This window comes from Aegilops tauschii, chromosome 1 (genome assembly GCF_002575655.3).
Source record: "Aegilops tauschii subsp. strangulata cultivar AL8/78 chromosome 1, Aet v6.0, whole genome shotgun sequence".
Taxonomy (NCBI): Eukaryota; Viridiplantae; Streptophyta; class Magnoliopsida; order Poales; family Poaceae; genus Aegilops; species Aegilops tauschii.
In genome coordinates, this window is record NC_053035.3 from 106936096 (window position 1) to 106956636 (window position 20541).

Below are 20541 nucleotides of genomic sequence, written 5' to 3' on the forward strand. Positions count from 1 at the left end.
CGCCTTACCTCATGCTCTGCATGCATGCATGACGATCACGCAGAAGCCATGCACGTACGTCCAAGCATGCACATGTGTGCTCATGTCCACCTCTGCCGTTGCTTTGCTGTGCAGTGCACAGCTAGCTAAGGCTGTGGGTCCGCCGGCCATCTGGCTCATGTCCTGCTCGGCCGCCGTTGTGCTGTGCACAACAGCTAGCTGAAGCTATGGGTTCGCCGGCCACGTATATACGTTGCTCACGTCCTGCTCGGCCATTTATTGTCGTGAACAGCTAGCTAAAGCTCTGGCGTCGCCGTCGGCCACCGTAGATGCATGGGTGTGCATGCTTCACGGCGTGTCAATTTTGGCAAATGTGTGTTGTTTTCGCAACGTATTTTGTCACTGCCTTCCGCTTTATGGGAAGAGCATCCAAAGACTCCCAACTGAAAGCACCCAGAGACGTCCAAGAAAAAAAGGGTATCCAAAGACTCCAGGCCAGCAGAGGATGTGGCCAGCGGTCTAGAGTTCTCTGTTGTCGCTTTGGGCCGGATATACGATGGTGCGTCGGCGATGAGGTGTCCTGCCAAGGGCGGGCATGAACGGGCGATGGAGAGACCGATGGCGTGGCCGGAGGGAAAATGCAGGCAGGCATATGTTCATCCAAGAAGAGGTGCCGTCGAGGCCGATAGCTTGCATGGGGTCACGTTTCTTTTTGCCCGGTCCAAGGAACTATATTGGAGCCAGATGCAGTTTAATTGTCTGCTTCCTCTTTCTTTTGAAGAGCTTGTGAAAAAGAAACACGCTGGGAAGATCATGATGAAAATGTGAACGATGATGCTATTCAGTGAACGTTCGCAGAATATTCATGTCAAAAGTCAAGGTTTTTTTTTTTTGCAGTGTTGGGAGTATGGCAATTCCTTCAAGTGAATATGGCAGTTTTCGCAGCAAGCGCTCTGTTTGCCGGAATTTGTCATGTGGTTTGGAAGAAATTGCCATAAAAAAAGTTCATAATTGCCATGCCCTCCTCTCAACGAACGTTCGCTGCTATTGGGGTCTTGACTAATTAACCTTAGGATGAGGAGATAAGGCTGAACCATAATAATTAACAATAGCACATCCTCTGCATAGGCGTCGGCCCCATGCCGTTATCCCATCTTTTGTTTTCCTTTTCTTTTCTTTTTGCAACCCCCTCCCCCTCCCTCAATACTTTGAAATGGGTGTCGGTACGATAGTTGGCGGTCACACACAATTCCAAAGATGCTGAAAGCTTAAAGATTTGACAAAGTCCTTTTGTATTTCATCTTAGATTTTACTATAAGGAATCTTTTAAAGACAAGTATACTGTGAGGCACAAGGACCGAAAACTCAGAAACCACCGGTGCATCATCATCACTGGACCCAAGTTCATTCAACACCAGTGGACACGAACTTGATACATACTTCTATAAGCAACATAGCCTTATACAAAAATGTTACTATTGTCACTCGAAACTGCTCCAACGCGCCCCTATGACGACAACCACTCCGGCCCTGCCGCACACCTCCACTTTTGATGTGGTCGCGCTTGCCATCCGCAAATCCGATCCTGCCATTGGAGGATGGATGGTGGGACACTCGCTCCTTCCCTAGGCTGCAAAGGCACCAACTCTGGACCCACTACCCTAGCCAGTGCCTCCTCCGGCCTACTACAACTCCCCCTTCATCGATCCCTTTAGGTGCAGTCCAGTGACGACCCGTCTTCCTCCACCACCCTTGCCCGTTCCATATTGGGAGGAGCTAGACCCGATCATTGTGTTGCCGCTGCCATGTCTGGAAATGGGGTGGACGCCGAGCTCTGCCCCCTCACAATATATAGGTACATGTGTGTCAACTCCTAGGAGGCTTGGGTCCGCGCTGCCACCTCTGCATGGGCGCCCCTACCGGCCCCGCGACCTACCTCCTCTGGCGTTGGCTACCCCAGTTGCCGCACCACATTTGGAGGCCGCCTCCGCCGCCTCAGGAGGGACGTGCCCCTGACCAGATTGAGCAGGTGCTTGGGTCTCCACCACCTTCTACGCCTGGCCATCCACGCCGACCCCACGTCTGGCTTCCCTCAGCGATGACAACTCGGCCTCAACGCTGACCACTCCTCGAACGTTGTTGCCACCTCCTACATCGGTCGTCCTCACAAGTTTGTCGCGCGCCATTGCTGAATGTGACATGTTCACCCTGGTGGCCTCTCCCATGCGCCTAGGTTAGGGTGGAGGGTGTAGTTGTATCAACCGAGACATGAAGCCTGCTACTTACTTGTGTTGCGATCCAACACGTCGTGGGGAACTGTTGGGGACTAGCACCTCGTCAAGGCAAGGCGTCATGGCTCACCACCTTCACCGGCCTTCCACCGTCCTGCTTGCAATGCGTAGCTGGCTCCTCTGACGTGGATGAGGGACCAACGCTTTTGGTGCCTCTCAAAAGGTCGTTGAGCCTGCTCCCGCAGGGGCGCAATTCGGTGCATGAACTACCTATGACTCGGTGACATCGTCCGATTTGGCCATGCAAAGCTCTTCATCAACCTAAATACACAGCTTCGATGTGTTGCACTACCGCTTCCCACAATGCCTAGATGTACCATTGCAGACCGTCCTCATGCAACAAGCGAGCTGCAAGGCTGCCTAGTGAGAGTTCGGAGGATTTTGGTGAGTCGCAGGCTCTTCTTGGCAGGCTCCTAGTTGTGCCTCTGCTGGACTAGCTCTTGGGTTCCGCGAGTGAGGGGAAAACATACCTCTATGGTTGTTTCTCACCTTGTTCAGGCCTTGAAGTCACCGTCTGTTGTGCCGTCTGCCTCTGGAATTGAGGCCATCGTCGGGTCGTTGCTCCGGTTTCGCAAACCATGTTAGAACTTCAGCAACTACGTGGGGTGGCTGATTTGCCTCTTTTGATGGTGCATCTAGGGCCAGTCTTGCTTGAGACCTCAGCGCACACACCGCCATTACCGGAACCCAACCAACCTCTCGCCTTCATGGAGCGTGTAGGTTCGGATGTTGTTATCTTTCACTTGCTGGAGTCCGTCGGGTAAGTGGTTCAGAGGGTCACGAGGTCATTGCGTCCGGTGCATTTGCACCTACTCGCAAGGCTCTTTTCACATTAAAGCTTTACGACTTTATTGCCAGCTTGGAGGCCGCTAGCCCTAAATTTGGCAAGACAATTGGTTGGTTCCTAACCGTTGGGGCAATTGAGAAGAGGCGCGCTGGCTGATCCGCAGCCTGAAGTAGAAGTATTTTAGGATCAAAAGCAAGAAGAATGGCGGTATTAGGAAGGCGTTTGCGTCTGCTTGATGGATGCAACGTCGATATTAGGAAGGCGTCTATGGCTGGTTGATGAATGCACCGTCCATTTGGTGTTGTCCGATGCCTTGGTCTATGTATTTTCGTTGGGTGTACGTTTGGTGATGTCGTGATCCATGTGTCAGGGCTTTCCCGCACCTCCCGGGTCGCCTCCACTTGGGCAATTCCGGAGGCTCCACCTGAACATAGACAAGCCTTCCCAGCCCGATTCCCCTGGCCGCTGCCGCCGCCGGCGCCCGGCTCGACGAAGGTGGAGGGCAGAGGAGGCACGCTATTGTGGTGCATCTATGCGGGGATGCACGACGACAGATGCACGTGCGAGGTGGTCTGTGGAGATGAAGACGAGGTGCGGCGGCGCTGGGTGACTCCGGAGACAGCGAATCAGACGTGGCCGGCGCACGGCGGCGTGATCTGCCATGGTGTGTGACCGCGGCGGCAGGCCTGTTCAGGGTCCGATCTGGGCCGACGGGCCACGGCCATTGCGCCCTTTGGACGGGCGGACGACTGTCGACAAGTCAGTGTGCTGCACTAGCACGATGCGGCGCAGCCGCGCTCGGGATGCGGCAGCGCTGGCCCTGTTTGGGTCTGATCTGGGTCCAACGGGCGGTGGCTGCCACTCGCGCAACGCCGGATGACCAGCACGGTCGGCGCGTTCGTCTTCTCCTCTGCAGCCGGCCGGTGGCATGGGGGCTGCTGGCTCGGCCAGAATAACGCTGGTTTGGCCCTGCCGATCTTCGAGTGCCAAGTCTTCGATCTGCTTCATGCTGGCCTTCTCGATCTGCACGCCGACGAGTTCTGATCTTCCTCTCGAAGATTTCCGCTATTTGACGCATGGCGCCGCTGGATATCTAGATCGGAGTCGATCTGGTCGTGTGCTCCCTTATCTTCGGCCAGAAAGGCTTCATGAGGGTGTGACGCAAAGCTTTGCTATCTTTCCGGTGCCATGGGACATGTCTAAGCATAGATTTCCATGCATTGATAGTGGTGAGGAAAGTCATGGCGGCTGCGATCGGAGGCTTGTAATGGTGGAGAGGAGTTTTGGTCACGATGAAGACTTGGGGCACAGGAGTTTCCTGTGTGTCGGGTGTTGAGTACTTGCAGCAGCGGCCTTGGCAGAAGGGGGCGGTAACACAGGTGGAAAGCATTTCTGGTGGTGCTCTCAACTACCGAGCCGCGATTTCCAGGGTGAAAGCCCAAGGTCTGGCCTTCATTAGTTGTACCTGGCAACGGCCCTGCCAAAGACATTGTTTTGGGACCTCGGTCTTTCTTCAGGGTGAAAACTCAAAATCCTTGATCCGGCGACTACAACGCTTGTGCATTGTTTCCTTCTTAGAGGCGTTGCTTTTGAAGAACCACTTTTGCGGTCCGAGTGTTGTCTTTGGTAGTGGTTAGAGTGTTGTTGTTGCGAGTGTCGCATCACTGCGACAGTGCCTTTATTTTTATATTTCTCTTTTTTTTATTTTGCTCTTGGCTATGTGCATCCTGGATGCCTTTCGATTTCTTGTTGGTGCAGAGGCTGGGTGTAATTGGTATCCTCGCGATATTATTATATTCCTCTTTTTAAAAAAAATGCGTCGGGGCTTTCCGATTGTAGCATGTTTCAGATTAAGATACAAGGAATTGAGAGTGCCCTAAAAATATTGGAATGCAAAATTAATTGTACATTTAGTATTCCCCAAAGTTGGATGTCGGGTTGATTAGCTACCAAGCTTTCCTTTATTTATTATATGACAAAAAATCACGGTATCTATTCGTATTGACTCAATTTTAGCATAAAATAATTATTTGCATGTATGCAAGTTTGCACTATAGCCAAATATATGTTTTTTTAGCGGGACAAAAGATATGGACTTGATCTTCTGAAGCATTGTCAAGTCTTTCCGATTCTAGACTTAGCAGATTAGCGTATGGGCACTTAGTTGCAGTCGGGAGTTTGTTCCCTAGAAGCTTCTGAAAGAGCAAAATAGGGTAGCAAATTGTTGGGCATTATATTATCGTGATGAGCGGTGTGTGGCTTGGTCAAGGACCTCCTTGTATAGAGCAATTACTGCCTCTGAATTGTAACCCTATCAATATATGGAATAAAACTTCCTTTTTCCTCGCAAAAAAAGCCATAAGTAGCACGATTTTAATGCATTCACACATAATGCACAAATGTTGCGCGTCCTGCCTAGTCCGTTTGAGCCAAAGATTTGTTTTTTTCTTTTCCTTTTTGCGTTCGAGCTGACTTCAGTCAAAGATTGAAACAATTAGCAACACACCGCCTTGGCATTATCAAGCACGGATTAATTACCCTATGCCTATATATTCACCTCTCTCCGTCAACTAAAACATACCACCAGTTCAGTAGAAGTGACATATCACTGGAAAAAAGAAAAGAAGAAGTGACATACACACTGGTGGTTACCATGGGGAAATTGCTCACTTTTTTGCTCTGCATTTCGCTGTTTGAAGGTTTGTTTTCCCAAGTTCATTTTACCACAGTTTGTATTTCCAACACCAGGGAAGTTCCTTGCGGTTTGCTGTGTGAAGTTTCCACCGATTGCACATTGGAAGATATACTAATGATGTATACGTATGTAGGGTGGATGGTCCAGTCGGTTCCCTATGATTATACCGCGAGCATTAAGGCAAGTACCATTTTTCCTGCCAATTACTGGATATATTGTTGGATTTGTGTTCCTTCTTCTTGTCTTGCAACTAAAGGATGTTGTTTTCATCTTGTTATCCAGTGCTTGAGCAGCCCGATACGAGCTCTGTACAAGGGCGGCATTATCGAGAACAGCGAGTTCAACAGCGGCCTGACGGGCTGGTCGGTGCCGTGGGGCGTGACGGCCAACGTGAGCAGCTCGCCGTCCGGCAACAACTTCGCGTTGGCGTCGGCGAGCAACAATGGCCAGCCGTCGCGCAGCGTCTACCAGAAGATCCAGATGGAAACCGCCCACCACTACTCCCTCTCGGGTATGCAAACTCAAGCATACGTACTGCACCATCGTCATTTACTTGTGATCTTGTGATATACTGTTGCTCATATATGGCTCCATGCATGCATGCAGCATGGTTGCAGGTTTCGTCCGGCACGGCGGTGGTGAGAGCCGTCTTCAAGGATCCCAACGGCGCGTTCATCGCCGGTGGAGCCACCGTCGCCAGGTCCGGCTGTTGGAGCATGCTCAAGGGCGGCATGACCGCCTTTGCTTCCGGCCCAGGCGAGCTCTTCTTCGAGGTAGATCGAATGATTACACATGAATTAATTGTTCGACGCCAAAAAGGGAAACTTATAAGTTTGCATGTACAGGCCGATGGTAGGGTGGACATCTGGGTGGACAGCGTGTCTCTGCAGCCCTTCTCCTTCCCCGAGTGGGAAGAGCACCGTCGTCTGTCGGCCGGCAAGGCCCGCCGGAGCGTCGTCAAGGTGGTCGCCCGGGCCGCCGACGGCGTCCCACTGCCGAACGCCAACGTGAGCGTCAAGCTCCTCCGGCCCGGGTTCCCGTTCGGCAACGCCATGACCAAGGAGATCCTCGACATCCCGGCCTACGAGCAGTGGTTCGCGTCCCGGTTCACCGTGGCCAGCTTCGAGAACGAGATGAAGTGGTACAGCACGGAGTGGATGGAGAACCACGAGGACTACACCGTCGCGGACGCCATGCTGCGGCTCGCCCAGAAGCACGGCATCGCGGTGCGCGGCCACAACGTGCTCTGGGACACCAACGACACGCAGGTGTCGTGGGTGAAGCCGCTGGACGCGCAGCGGCTGAAGGCGGCCCTGCAGAAGCGGATCAGCTCCGTGGTGTCGCGGTACGCCGGCAAGGTCATCGCGTGGGACGTGGTGAACGAGAACCTCCACGGGCAGTTCTTCGAGAGCAGGCTCGGCCGCAACGCGTCGTCCGAGGTGTACCAGCGGGTGGCGCGGATCGACCGGACGGCGAGGCTGTTCATGAACGAGTTCGGCACGCTGGAGGAGCCGCTGGACGCGGCTGCCATCTCCAGCAAGTACGTCGCCAAGCTGAAGCAGATACGCTCCTACCCCGGCAACCGCGGCATCAAGCTCGCCGTCGGCCTCGAGAGCCACTTCGGCACGCCCAACATCCCCTACATGAGGGCGACGCTGGACATGCTGGCGCAGCTCAGGGTCCCCATCTGGCTCACCGAGGTCGACGTCGGCCCGAAGGGCGCCCCCTACGTGCCGGTCTACCTGGAGGAGGTGCTGAGGGAAGGCTACGGGCACCCCAACGTGGAGGGCATGGTGATGTGGGCGGCCTGGCACGCGCAGGGCTGTTGGGTCATGTGCCTCACGGACAACAACTTCAACAATCTCCCCGCCGGCGACCGCGTCGACAAGCTCATCGCTGAATGGAGGGCACACCCAGAGGGCGCCACCATGGACGCCAACGGCGTGACCGAGCTGGACCTCGTCCACGGCGAGTACAACTTCACGGTGACTCACCCGTCGCTTGGCTCGCCTGCCGTGCGCACTTTGACGGTGGACGCGTCGTCGTCTGCGGTGGAGCACACTATAGACATCAAGGTGTAGGGACTAGGGAACGACACATACACAATACACAGCAGCTTAGTTTCATCTGCTATGTAAACTAAGCTATCTTCAGAAATATACAAATAAAAAGTTATCTTCAGAAATATCATCGCCACGGATGATTACCTCTTTGATGGGGAGAACAGTTAGATGAGCCGTTGCGTGGTTGGCATAGAGACCCACTGCAGCACGAAAGTTAAGGGAAGTATTTAAATCTGCAACTAAGAAGTTAAGCAACACTGTGGGCAGCATGCCTAACAAATGTCTGCTATATAAATCACCCCCTAAGGACATTAGCATGAATAATTAAGAATACATATATCTAAACAATATAAATGAATCAGATGTGAATGAACGAATCAAAGCTAAAATATAAGCCCAAAAATAGCGCGAAACAATCTATGAACAAATTTGAAGGATATTTTTTGTGAATTACCTGCAACTGAATATGTTCGTATTACATTTACTAACGGCCGACAACGATGACCGTTTCCTATGTTTTCTCTATCAGAATTGTTGCCCATGTCTTTCTTTGGCGTGAGTACTCCGTTACGTTCTTGAGGACATGGGATAAACTTTATTGCTAGTAATCTTGTGAAGTTGAATCTCATTTAATATTTTGATATTATGTTGTGGTGTAATTCTCTAATAGTGGTATGCGAACATCGATTTCAGATAACTTCACCGGTGGGTGCCAAACGGGTGGCCCGGACGTATTTATTGAGCCCGGTTGGGCGTGGTCGGCGCGCCGTCTTCAGAGACTGGGCAAGCCAGTTAGCATTTCGCCATCCATTATTTTACGATTGCTTCTATTTATGCGAGACAAAAAGGTAACCAACATAGTTCACCTACCTTTCGAAGATGCATCTACGAAGTTAATACTCCGCCTTTGTGCCAAGGCCGGTCAGCACCGACCCGCACACACCGAGTATTCTTATTGTTGTCCTGATCCTAGCCAGTATGTCCCTCCAATTACGAAGGATAGCTTTTTGAAATACTACCTTTGTTCCTATACCTAAAACATTTTGGTGGTTCAACATGCCATGGTGTATTGTTTGTTTGGCATGCCATCACATAAGTTAACTCAGGGACCTGTTGATCAAAAAAAAAACATAAGTTAACTCTGTAGTTGGAGCAGATTCGTACTCACCGTTGCTTTGCTTTGTGCCTGCAGTTGGTCTTTCCGCAATGCCGCAATGGGGTTGCCTAACTTCAGTCGGTGCTAGCTGGCTATTATGTTGATTTGTTGGATAGATGCGTTCTCTGTGTTGCGTGTCTGTTTCTGATGCTCAGGTCATTTGTCGCCTGGGTGTGCTTGATACGTCTCCGACGTATCTATAATTTATGAAGTATTCATGCTATTATATTATCCATCTTAGATGTTTTATATGTATTTATATGATATTTTATATGATTTTTGGGACTAACCTATTAACCTAGAGCCCAGTGCCAGTTTATGTTTTTTCCTTGTTTTTGAGTTTCACAGAAAAGGAATACCAAACGGGGTCCAATTGACGTGCCAATTTTGATGATTTTTATGGACCAAAAGAAGACCCCGGAGTAAAAGAGTTGGGCCAGAAGAGTCCCGGGCCGTCCACGAGGGTGGGGGGCGCGCCCACCCCCTGGGCGCGTGGGCCTACCTCGTGGACGACTCGGGAACCTCCTTGACGTGAAACCAACGCCAAAAATTCCTATAAATACAGAAACCCCCCAAAAATAACCTAGATCGGAAGTTCCACCACCGCAAGCCTCTGTAGCCACGAGAAATCAATCTAGGCCTCTCTGGCACCCTCCCGGAGGGGGCCATCATCACCGGAGGCCATGGAGGAGGATCCCGGAGGGGCCATCATCACCGGAGGCCATGGAGGAGGATCCCGGAGGGGCCATCATCGCCATGAAGGCCAAGGACTAGAGGGAGAACCTCTCCCCATCCAGGGAGGAGGCCATGGAGGAGGAAGCACAAGGGGGAGAACCTCTCCTCCTCTCTCCCGGTGGCGCCGGAGTGCCATCGGGAGGGGAATCATCACTGCGGTGATCGTCTTCATCAACATCACCATCATCATCTATTTTACACGGTCCACTCTCCCGCACCCCGCTGTAATCCCTACTTGAACATGGTGCTTTATGCCACATATTATGATCCAATGATGTGTTGCCATCCTATGATGTTTTGAGTAGATATCCTTTATCTTTGGGTTTATTGATGATCTGATTGGTACGAGTTGTATGTTTTATTTTGGTGCTGTCCTATTGTGCCCTCCGTGTCGCGCAAGCGTGAGGGGTTCCCGCTGTAGGGTGTTGCAATACGTTCATGATTCGCTTATAGTGGGTTGCTTGAGTGACAGAAGCATAAACCCGAGTAAGGGGGTTGTTGCATATGGGATAAATGGGACTTGATGCTTTAATGCTATGGTTGGGTTTTACCTTAATGATCTTTGGTAGTTGCGGGTGCTTGATAGAGTTCCAATCATAAGTGCATATGATTCAAGAAGAGAAAGTATGTTAGCTTATGCCTTTCCCTCATATGAAATTGCAATGACGACTACCGGTCTTGTTAACAATTGCCTAGGATAATTCCGCACACCGACCCATCATTTTTCCACACTCGCTATTTATAATACTTAGTAATATATTCTAACTTTATGATAACAACACCTACTTTTATGTTTTAGCTCTCCGATATCATGCAAAGTTATCCTCTTCATACCCACAACATAGTTTTATTTCTCGTTTCTAGTTGGAAGCAAACGTTCGGTGTACGTAGAGTCGTATCAGTGGCAGATAGGGCTTGAGAGAATATTGATCTTACCTTTTGCTCCTTGTGGGTTCGACACTCCATACTTATCACTTCCACCTTTGGAAATTGCTACGATGATTCCCTACACTTGGGGATTATCAAGCTCTTTTCTGGCGCCGTTGCCGGGGAGCAATAGTGTGGGGTTGATATTCTCGTGTGTGCTTGTTTGCTTTCTTCACTAAGTAGATTTTGTTTTTCTTTTTTGTTTCTATTTAGTTGTGGGTGAAATATACAATTTTTTTAAAGAATGAAAATACAAAAAAAAATATTTGCCTCTCATGCCTAAAAAGTTTTTTAAAAAGAGAAGTGATTGGAAAGTTATGCATTGAAGAAGTGAGGGTCGACCTTGAGCACTTGTGTTCATGCTCACGGAAACAATGTAGAATTTTTCATTGAAGTTTCTCTGTAAATAATTATCCCCTTGTGTATATCCATTGTATTATAAAAATAATGTGCCAAGCTTTGGTTTTAGGATGATTAGATTGCTTGTTTACTATGTGCAGAACAAAAACAGAAACTTTGGCTGTAGTGCGTGATTTTACATTTTTTTAATGGAAGGTCAAATGGGTCTGAAACTTTTTGCACATTACTTCTGTACAAATTTTTCTAATTGTCAAATTTATTTCATAATTTTGGGATTTACAGAAGTTTACTAAACTTCCAGATTACTACAGACTGTCCTGTTTTTGACAGATTCTGTTTTTCGCGTATTGTTTGCTTATTTTGATGAATCTATGGCTAGTATCGGGGGTATGAACCATAGAAAAACTGGAATACAGTAGGTTTAACACCAATATAAATAAAGAATGAGTTCATTACAGTACCTTAAAGTGGTAGTTTGCTTTATTACACTAACGGATCTCACAAAATTTTTGTTAAAGTTTTGTGTGGATGAAGTGTTCGAAGATCGAGGAGCTATCAATATGAGAAGAATAAAGAGAGGCAAAGAGTTCAAGCTTGGGGATCCCCAAGGCATCCCAAGTAAATATTTCAAAGGATACTCAAGCATCTAAGCTTGGGGATGCCCCGGTTGGCATCCCATCTTTCTTCTTCAACAAATATCGGTATACCTCGGTTTTTTTTGTTCACATGATTTGTGTCCTTTGTGTTTTTGTTTTTCCTTTAAGAACCATGCTAGCATGAGATAGCCCTTCATAAATTTGTAGAATGATTCATGTGCTTCACTTATATCTTTTAAATATGATCTTATAGAATTGCTCTTTGTGCTTCACTTAAATCTTTTGAGTATGGTTTTATAGAATGCTTCGTGTGCTTCACTTACATATTTTGAGCTTGGATATTGGTTAGTCTATATTAATTGTAGAATGCTACATGAACTTCACTTATATTTTTTGGAGTATGAATAATACTATCATCTAAAGTGGATTTGGAAGAGTGTCAACTTTAGGAATTAGTGATCCCACTATTCCGAATGAGATATTTTTTGCTTATATGGAGAGTAGAAAAATTTCTATGCTTGTAGATCATGAAAAGAATGCTTTATGTGATGGTTATATTGTTGAATTCATTCATGATGCTACTGAAAAATATTGTGAGGGAGGAATATATGCTTGTAGGAGTTGCAATGATATCAAGCTTCCTCTCTATGTGCTTAAAGTTTTGAAGTTATACTTGTTTTGCCTTCCTATGCTAGTTGATTCTTGTTCTTATAAATTATGTGCTCACAAAATCCCTAGGCATAGGAAGTGGGTTAGATTTAAATGTGCTAGCCATATTCTTCATGATGCTCTCTTTATGTTTCAATTTTTTTTCTTTTATGTGAGCATCATTGGAATCATCATGCCTAGCTAAAAGGCACTAAAGAAAAGCGCTTGTTGGGAGACAACCCAATATTTACCCTTACTGTTTTTGTGTGTTTACATGATTAAGCTACTGTAGTAATCATGTTTTATAGCTTGTGTTTCAATAAAGTGCCAAGTAAGACCTTTGGGAAGACTTGGGTGAAAGTTAATGTGATCTTGCTGTAAAAAACAGAAACTTTGCGCTCACGGGATTAGCTACCATTTTTGTTACAGAAGAGTGATTTTGAGTTTATTCTTTTTGAAGAAGATTAATAGAAAAATTACTCACGTCCACCAATTTATTTCATAATTTTTGGAGCAGCATAAGTATGGTTTATGTTCAGATCATTACAGACTGTTCTGTTTCTGACAAATTCTGTTTTCATTGCATAGTTTGCTTGTTTTCTAGTTTCTATGGCATATATTTCTCAATATAAATTATAGAAATGATATGGTACAGTAGGCATTGTGTGAGAACAATTATGAACCTTGTCTTTGACAGTACCAAAGTGAATGATTTACTCTTTATCATACTAACCTATCTCACGAAGTTTCGTTAAGTTTTGTGTGATTGAAGTTTTCAAGCTTTGGGTGAGATATCGATATGAGGAGAATAAGGAGTGGAAAGACCCTAAGCTTGGGGATGTCCAAGGCACCGGAAGGTAATATTCAAGGAAGACTCAAGCGCCTAAGCTTGGGGATGCCCCGGAAGACATCCCCTCTTTCGTCTTCAAAACTATCGGTATACCTTACTCGGAGCTATATTTTTATTCGTCACATATATGATATGTGTTTTGCTTGGAGCGTATTTTCAATTTTATTTGTTGTGTGAATAAAATCATTGGATCTGAAATCTTGAATGAAAAAGAATCCTCCCATGGCTAGTTAATTATTTGACTACTCAGTGTTCTTCACTTTTATCTTTTGGAGTACTTTGTCATTTACTCACGTGCTTCACGTATATCCTATGAGTAAATGGTTGAATAAATTGAATATCATAAATCTGAATTTATATATGTTTCATATGCTTATAACATGAGGATTAATGACTTCACATAATAAGTATAGGTACTAAACTTATTGAAAGTTAGCAAACGTAGAATTGGTCACTTGAACAATTCATGAAAGAATACTGAAGGAAGAGAGATTTCACATATAAATATACTATCTTGGACATCTTTTGTAACTGTGAGCACTCATTAAAATATGACATGCTAAAAGGTTGATGTTGGACAAGGAAGACAACGTAATGGGTTATGTTTTCTTATATTCGAAATAAAGTATATTGTCTTGGATCATCCAACATGCTGAGCTTGCCTTTCCCCCTGATGCTAGCCAAATTCTTTGCACCAAGTAGAGATACTACTTGTGCTTCCGAATATCCCTTAAACTAGTTTTGCCATGAGAGTCCACCATACCTACCTATGGATTGAGTAAGATCCTTCAAGTAAGTTGTCATCTGTGCAGGCAATAAAAATTGCTCTCTAAACATGTATGATCTATTAGTGCGAAGAAAATAAGCTTTATACGAACTTGTGATAGGGAAGAAATAAAAGCGACGGACTGCATAATAAAGGTCTCTATCATAAGATGCAATATAAAGTGACGTTCTTTTGCATTAAGATTTTGTGCATCCAACCATAAAAGCGCATGACAACCTCTGCTTCCCTCTGCGAAGGGCCTATCTTTTACTTTTATTCTTCTACCTTATGCAAGAGTCATGGTGATCTTCATCGTTCCTTTGTACATTTTATCCTTTGGCAAGCACATTGTGTTGGAAAGATCCTGATATATATATCCAATTGGATGTAAGTTATCATGAACTATTATTGTTGACATTACCCTTGAGGTAAAAGGTTGGGAGGCGAATCTATAAGCCCCTATCTTTCTCTGTGTCCGATTAAAACTTTGAACCCATAAATATCACGTGAGTGTTAGCAATTGTGAAAGATTAAATGATAGTTGAGTATGTGGAGTTTGCTGAATCAAAGCTCTGACATAGACCCTTCCGGAAAATAAGATGAATTGCAATTGTTTGATGACTAAGAATATAGTTTGTTAGTTTCAAGAAAGTTTATGATCTATACTTTAACATGTGAATAGCTTGTTACTTGATCATGAAAAGTTTTATGAGATGAGCTACTGTTATGACATATAATGATGCTAGAAAAGGTGATTGAAATTATCATTGATCAAACTTGTGCACCTGCTAGCATTCACACTTCATAAATTACTTCTTTTATCATTTACCTACTCGAGGACGAGCATGAATTAAGCTTGGGGATGCTGATACGTCTCCAACGTATCTATAACTTATGAAGTATTCATGCTATTATATTATTCATCTTAGATGTTTTATATGCTATTTTATATGATTTTTTTGGACTAACCTATTAACCTAGAGCCCAGTGCCAGTTTTCGTTTTTTCCTTGTTTTTGAGTTTTACAGAAAAGGAATACCAAACGGAGTCCAATTGACGTGCCAATTTTTGATGATTTTTTATGGACCAAAAGAAGACCCCGGAGTAAAAGAGTTGGGCCAGAAGAGTCCCGGGCCGTCCACGAGGGTGGGGGGCGCGCCCACCCCCTGGGCGTGTGGGCCTGCCTCGTGGATGACTCGGGAACCTCCTTGACGTGAAACCAATGCCAAAAATTCCTATAAATACAGAAACCCCCAGAAAATAACCTAGATCGGAAGTTCCGCCACCGCAAGCCTCTGTAGCCACGAGAAATCAATCTAGGCCCTCTCTGGCACCCTGCCGGAGGGGGCCATCATCACCGGAGGCCATGGAGGAGGATCCCGGAGGGGCCATCATCGCCATGAAGGCCTAGGACCAGAGGGAGAACCTCTCCCCATCCAGGGGGAGGCCATGGAAGAGGAAGCACAAGGGGGGAGAACCTCTCCTCCTCTCACCCGGTGGCGCCGGGGTGCCATCGGGAGGGGAATCATCACCACGGTGATTGTCTTCATCAACATCACCATCATCATCACCATCCTCATCTATTTTACGCGGTCCACTCTCCCGCACCCCGCTGTAATCCCTACTTGAACATGGTGCTTTATGCCACATATTATGATCCAATGATGTGTTGCCATCCTATGATGTTTTGAGTAGATATCCTTTGTCTTTGGGTTGATTGATGATCTAGATTGGTACGAGTTGTATGTTTTATTTTGGTGCTGTCCTATTGTGCCCTCCGTGTCGTGCAAGCGTGAGGGATTCCCGCTGTAGGGTGTTGCAATACGTTCATGATTCGCTTATAGTGGGTTGGTGAGTGACTGAAACACAAACCCGAGTAAGGGGGTTGTTGCGTATGGGAATAAAAAGGACTTGATGCTTTAATGCTATGGTTGGGTTTTACCTTAATGATCTTTAGTAGTTGCAGATGCTTGCTAGAGTTCCAATCATAAGTGCATATGATCCAAGAAGAGAAAGTATGTTAGCTTATGCCTCTCCCTCATATGAAATTGCAATGACGACTACGGTCTTGTTAACGATTGCCTAGGATAATTCCGCACACCAATCCTCCATTATTCCACACTCGCTATTTATAATACTTAGTAATATATTCTAACTTTATGATAACAACACCTACTTTTATATTTTAGCTCTCCGATATCATGCAAAGTTATCCTCTTCATACCCACAACATAGTTTTATTTCTCGTTTCTAGTTGGAAGCAAACGTTCGGTGTATGTAGAGTCGTATCAGTGGCAGATAGGGCTTGAGAGAATATTGATCTTACCTTTAGCTCCTTGTGGGTTCGACACTCCATACTTATCACTTCCACCTTTGGAAATTGCTACGATGATTCCCTACATTCAAAAGAAATCTTCCCACCATCCTGTTCGATCACCATCAAGGCAAATACAGGCGTAGCGCGAACATAACATTTGCAGACAATCGAGGAAAACAATTATTCAAATGGTTCATTCAGTTCAAATAGTTCACTTAACTTCCCATGAAAATATAGGACTCATGGATGCGTCTCTGTTCCACATTCTCGCTGATCTACGCAAGAGCACGATCGAATAACTTTTGAGCAAATACCAATGATCGACCGCTAAATACGAGGGTCAGTGATGAAAATTACCACATGCCAGTTAAGTAGGACGGAGCAAAGCACATGACGGTCGTGCAGAGCCGTCCTTGAACAGCATGGGGGCCATTTCCCGGGTCCGCTTCGTCTTGCTTTACGATGAGCTTGTGCCGAATAAGCTCGATCCTGGTCTGCTGATACGTCTCAGATGTATCTATAATTTTTAACCATTCCATGCTATTATATTATCACCATTTATACTTCTTATAGCAATTTATATTATTTTTCCAAACTAACCTATTAATATACTGCCAGTTGTCACAGCCTTAGAAAGTTGCTTGTAAATAGTTGTATCTGAGCATCATGCATCATGTTTAAATTCAAGAAATTGGGATTGAGGGAATTTTCAAAGCCTCAAATTAAATAAAAGGGAAAAACACCCTAAAAGTTGCATTCAATGATTCCATAAATTCCTTCATTGCTGTTTGATAATTTTGGCAAGGGTTTTGATCCAAACCAAAAATAGTGAATTTTTTTAAGGAATTAACCAGGCTTTGAATTTAAATCAATATTCTATTTGTGTTTGGATTTATATTCATAATAATTACAATATATATTCAAAATTCCTTGAAATAATTTATGTGCGTTTGGCTAGGTCCATTGTGGCAACATAAGTATTTCAGAGAAGTTTGGCACTGGTTTTGAATCTTGTTTGATTTTAAAACAGTGGCAAAAGAAAGAAAGAAAAAAACAAAACAAAAATAAAATAGGAAACAAAACGAACCTCCACTTAACCTGACTGGCCCAGTTGGCCCAGCCCATCAACCCACCTTGCCAGTCGTCTCCTAGCTCCTGCCAGGAGGACGACGCCGTGTCGACGCGCGCACAACCGAGCTCCACCTGCTGCTTCCACCTCCTGCTTCCCTCTCGTCCCATCCACTGCGCCATGGAGACGACAGAGACCCCCTCAACCTCTCCCCTCTCTCTCTGCACTCTATCTCCCTCTATGACTCTCTCTCTCTCTCTCTCTCTCTCTCTCTCTCTCTCTCTCTCTCTCTCTCTCTCTCTCTCACAGCTACCCGAGAGCAACGCAGAACACATCATCGTCGCACCGTGGCCATCGTCCACCTCTCACCTCTCCGACATGTCCAGCAGCTGCACGTCACCATCCTCATACCCTACGCCGAGCCACGGAACATGAGGATCCCTGCATCGCCATCACCCTCGCCGTCTTCCACCTCAGATCCACCGACCACTGTTGTCGATTCGCCGCCGCAGAAGCCTCCCCGAGCCCACTGCCTACTCAGCGTGTTCGTTGTGAGCCCTCGCGTCGTTTCCCCCTTCTTCTCTAGTCGCTCTTGTTCTTTAACCCGCTGAGCCACCATGACCGAGAGCTTTGCTCTTCCGGCCATGTCACCGCCGCAGCCACGCTCCGCAACTCGCGTCCGAGCACATGGTTGTGCTCCTGAAGGCCCCTACCTGCAGTTCCACCGCTAGCTTGGCTCGCCCGTGCGCTCTAACGCAGTCGCAGCACACATCCGAGCCCCTGCCGCCGCCTCCGTCATTGCCGTGCTTCGTTCTAGCCACCCCGCGACCAGCCATTCGCCCTGCTGGATGCGCCACTCTGCCAGCTCCCGAACGCAACCACCTGCGTGTCAAATAGCCGCCGGAGTAGCGATGCCCGCGAATCTCCGCTGTCTGTGGTGGTCACCGGCATCGATCAGCTGGCCTGGGTCACTGCCATGTGGCCTAGGTCGTCAGGTGATTAGCTTAGAGCATCTCCAATAGGCGCGTGAAATTAGCGGCGCGCTGGAAAAACCGCCAGTTTGATGCGCGAGAGGCCGCACGGCGCGCTCCAGCAGGCGCACGGAATTTTGGCGCGCGAAATAAATTGGCATGCGCGGTAAAAAGCGGCAGCGCGCACGGTAGTTTTGGCGCGCGACGCCCAACACGCTGGTTAAAAGCCGCGTGTCTGCGCCCGCCAACCGCCAAAAGGCCCCCCACGCGCGCCTTCTTTCCCCGCCTCTTCTAGCGCCCCGCCACCGCCGCACATTCTCCCCCCATTGGTTCCAGTGCCCCGCCATGCCGCCGCACGCCTAGAGCAGCTCGGGCTATCGCAGCGTCCGCCTCTCTAGCGTGTATTACGCGGAGATCCGCTCTAGCGATACATGCCTCGGGCTCGGAACATTCGACACCGACCACGAGGACGCCCGCGAGTACGACGCGGCTTCGTGGTGCCTCCGGCGACCGTGCTCGCAGATGAATTTCTCCGACGTGCGGACGCGTGAGCAGGATCAGGATCTCACCCCCCCCCCCCCCCGCGACTAATCATCGACAAGGATCGCCGCCTCCAGCGGAGGCAGGAGCGCCACCTCCTCATTGCTGAGGCGGAGGAGCGCGCCATGGCGGTGTGACTCGAGCGCTTCCCGCAGGATGTCGCCTCCGAGAACGAGTTCTGGGCGCAGAGGAAGGCGGAGCGAGCCGTGCGTCGGGCGGACAAGCGTGCGTGGAAAAGGAGCTGGCGGAAGCCCTGATCGAGCTGACCTGCGTCGACCTGGGATGATGAAGATCCTCGGTGACTTGACGCGTTTACATCGTCGGACTACACCACCAAGGAGGATGAGGAGTAGTCTAGCATCATTTTTTATGTATTTTTATTTAGCATTGTATGAACTGACTTGTGGTTTGGGGCTATGAATTTGAACTATGCGTTGTTTCATATTTTTTCGTATGTGCTGTTACATATTTTTTTTCCAGCGTCGGCTAGTCGTGCATGCTGGATTTTACCACGCCTGGTGAAGCGTTACAACGGCGCACTAAATTTTGCAGCGCCTGGTAAAGCAACCACCCTCGTGCGTGCACTAAATGCTATTTCGATGTTGCAAATTTGTTTAGCGCGCCGCGCAATCACGTGCCTGTTTGAGATGCTCTTTGGGCTAATCACCGTATCTAATTAACCACTAACCCGCTGACAAGTGGGCCCGGCCCCGCTAACAGTTTTTAGTTTAGGTTAATTAACCATGTTAGTTATCTGAGTCAATGACAGGTAGGCCCTGTCGGTGTCAAAACCGGCAGATCTCAGGTAGGGGGTCCTGATGTCTACTACACAACCTTCTTCATGTAGACTCGTGTTGGGCCTCCAAGCGCAGAGTTTTGTAGGACAGTAGCAAATTTCCGTCAAGTGATGACCTAAGGTTTATCAATTCGTGGGAGGCGTAGGATGAAGATGGTCTCTCTCAAACAACCCTGCAACCAAATAACGTAGAGTCTCTCGTGTCCCCAACACAACCAATACAATGGTAAATTGTATAGGTGCACTAGTTCGGCGAAGAGATGGTGATACAAGAGTAATATGGATGGTAGATATAGGTTTTTTAATATGAAAATATAAAAACAACAAGGTAGCAAGTAATAAAAGTGAGCAAAAACGGTATTGCAATGCTTGAAAACAAGGCCTGGGGTTCATACTTTCACTAGTGCAAAGTATCTCAACAATGATAATATAATTAAATCATATGGCAATCCCTCAACATGTGACAAAGAATCACTCCAAAGTTTCTATCGGAGAACGTAGGACGAAAATGTGCATCAACCCCTATGCATAGATTACCCCAATGTCACCTCGGGAATCAACGAGTTGAGTGGCAAAACATACATCAAGTGAATCAACAGAACATCCCATTGTTACCACAGATATCCCATCACAATACATACATCAAGTGTTCTCAAATCTAATACTCAATCCAACATAACAAAACCTCAGAGAGCAAGACTCAATTCATCACAAGAAGGTAAAGGGGGAGAAACACCATATGATCCAACTATAATAACAAAGCTCGTGGTACATCAAGATCGTGCCAAACCAAGAACGTGAGGGAGAGAGAGAGAGAGAGAGAGAGATCAAACACATAGCTACTGGTACATACCCTCAACCCCGAGGGTAAACTACTCCCTCCTCGTTATGGAGACCGTCGGGATGATGAAGATGGCCTCCGGTGATGGTTTCCCCCTCTGGCAGGGTACCAGAACGGGCTCCTGGTTGGTTTTTCGTGGCTATAGAAGCTTTCGG

General features: G+C 47.1%; 1 protein-coding gene across 1 annotated transcript; it reads left to right on the plus strand.

Annotated features, from left to right (window-relative positions):
* Positions 1–35: 35 nt before the first annotated feature.
* Positions 36–7937, plus strand: LOC109751044 (endo-1,4-beta-xylanase 5-like). Its single transcript, XM_020309956.4, has 5 exons — positions 36–5756; positions 5886–5932; positions 6035–6263; positions 6359–6525; positions 6598–7937. The coding sequence occupies exons 1-5, from the start codon at positions 5711–5713 to the stop codon at positions 7831–7833; spliced, it is 1725 nt and encodes a 574-aa protein (XP_020165545.1). The 5' UTR covers positions 36–5710; the 3' UTR covers positions 7834–7937.
* The last annotated feature ends 12604 nt before the right edge of the window (positions 7938–20541 follow it).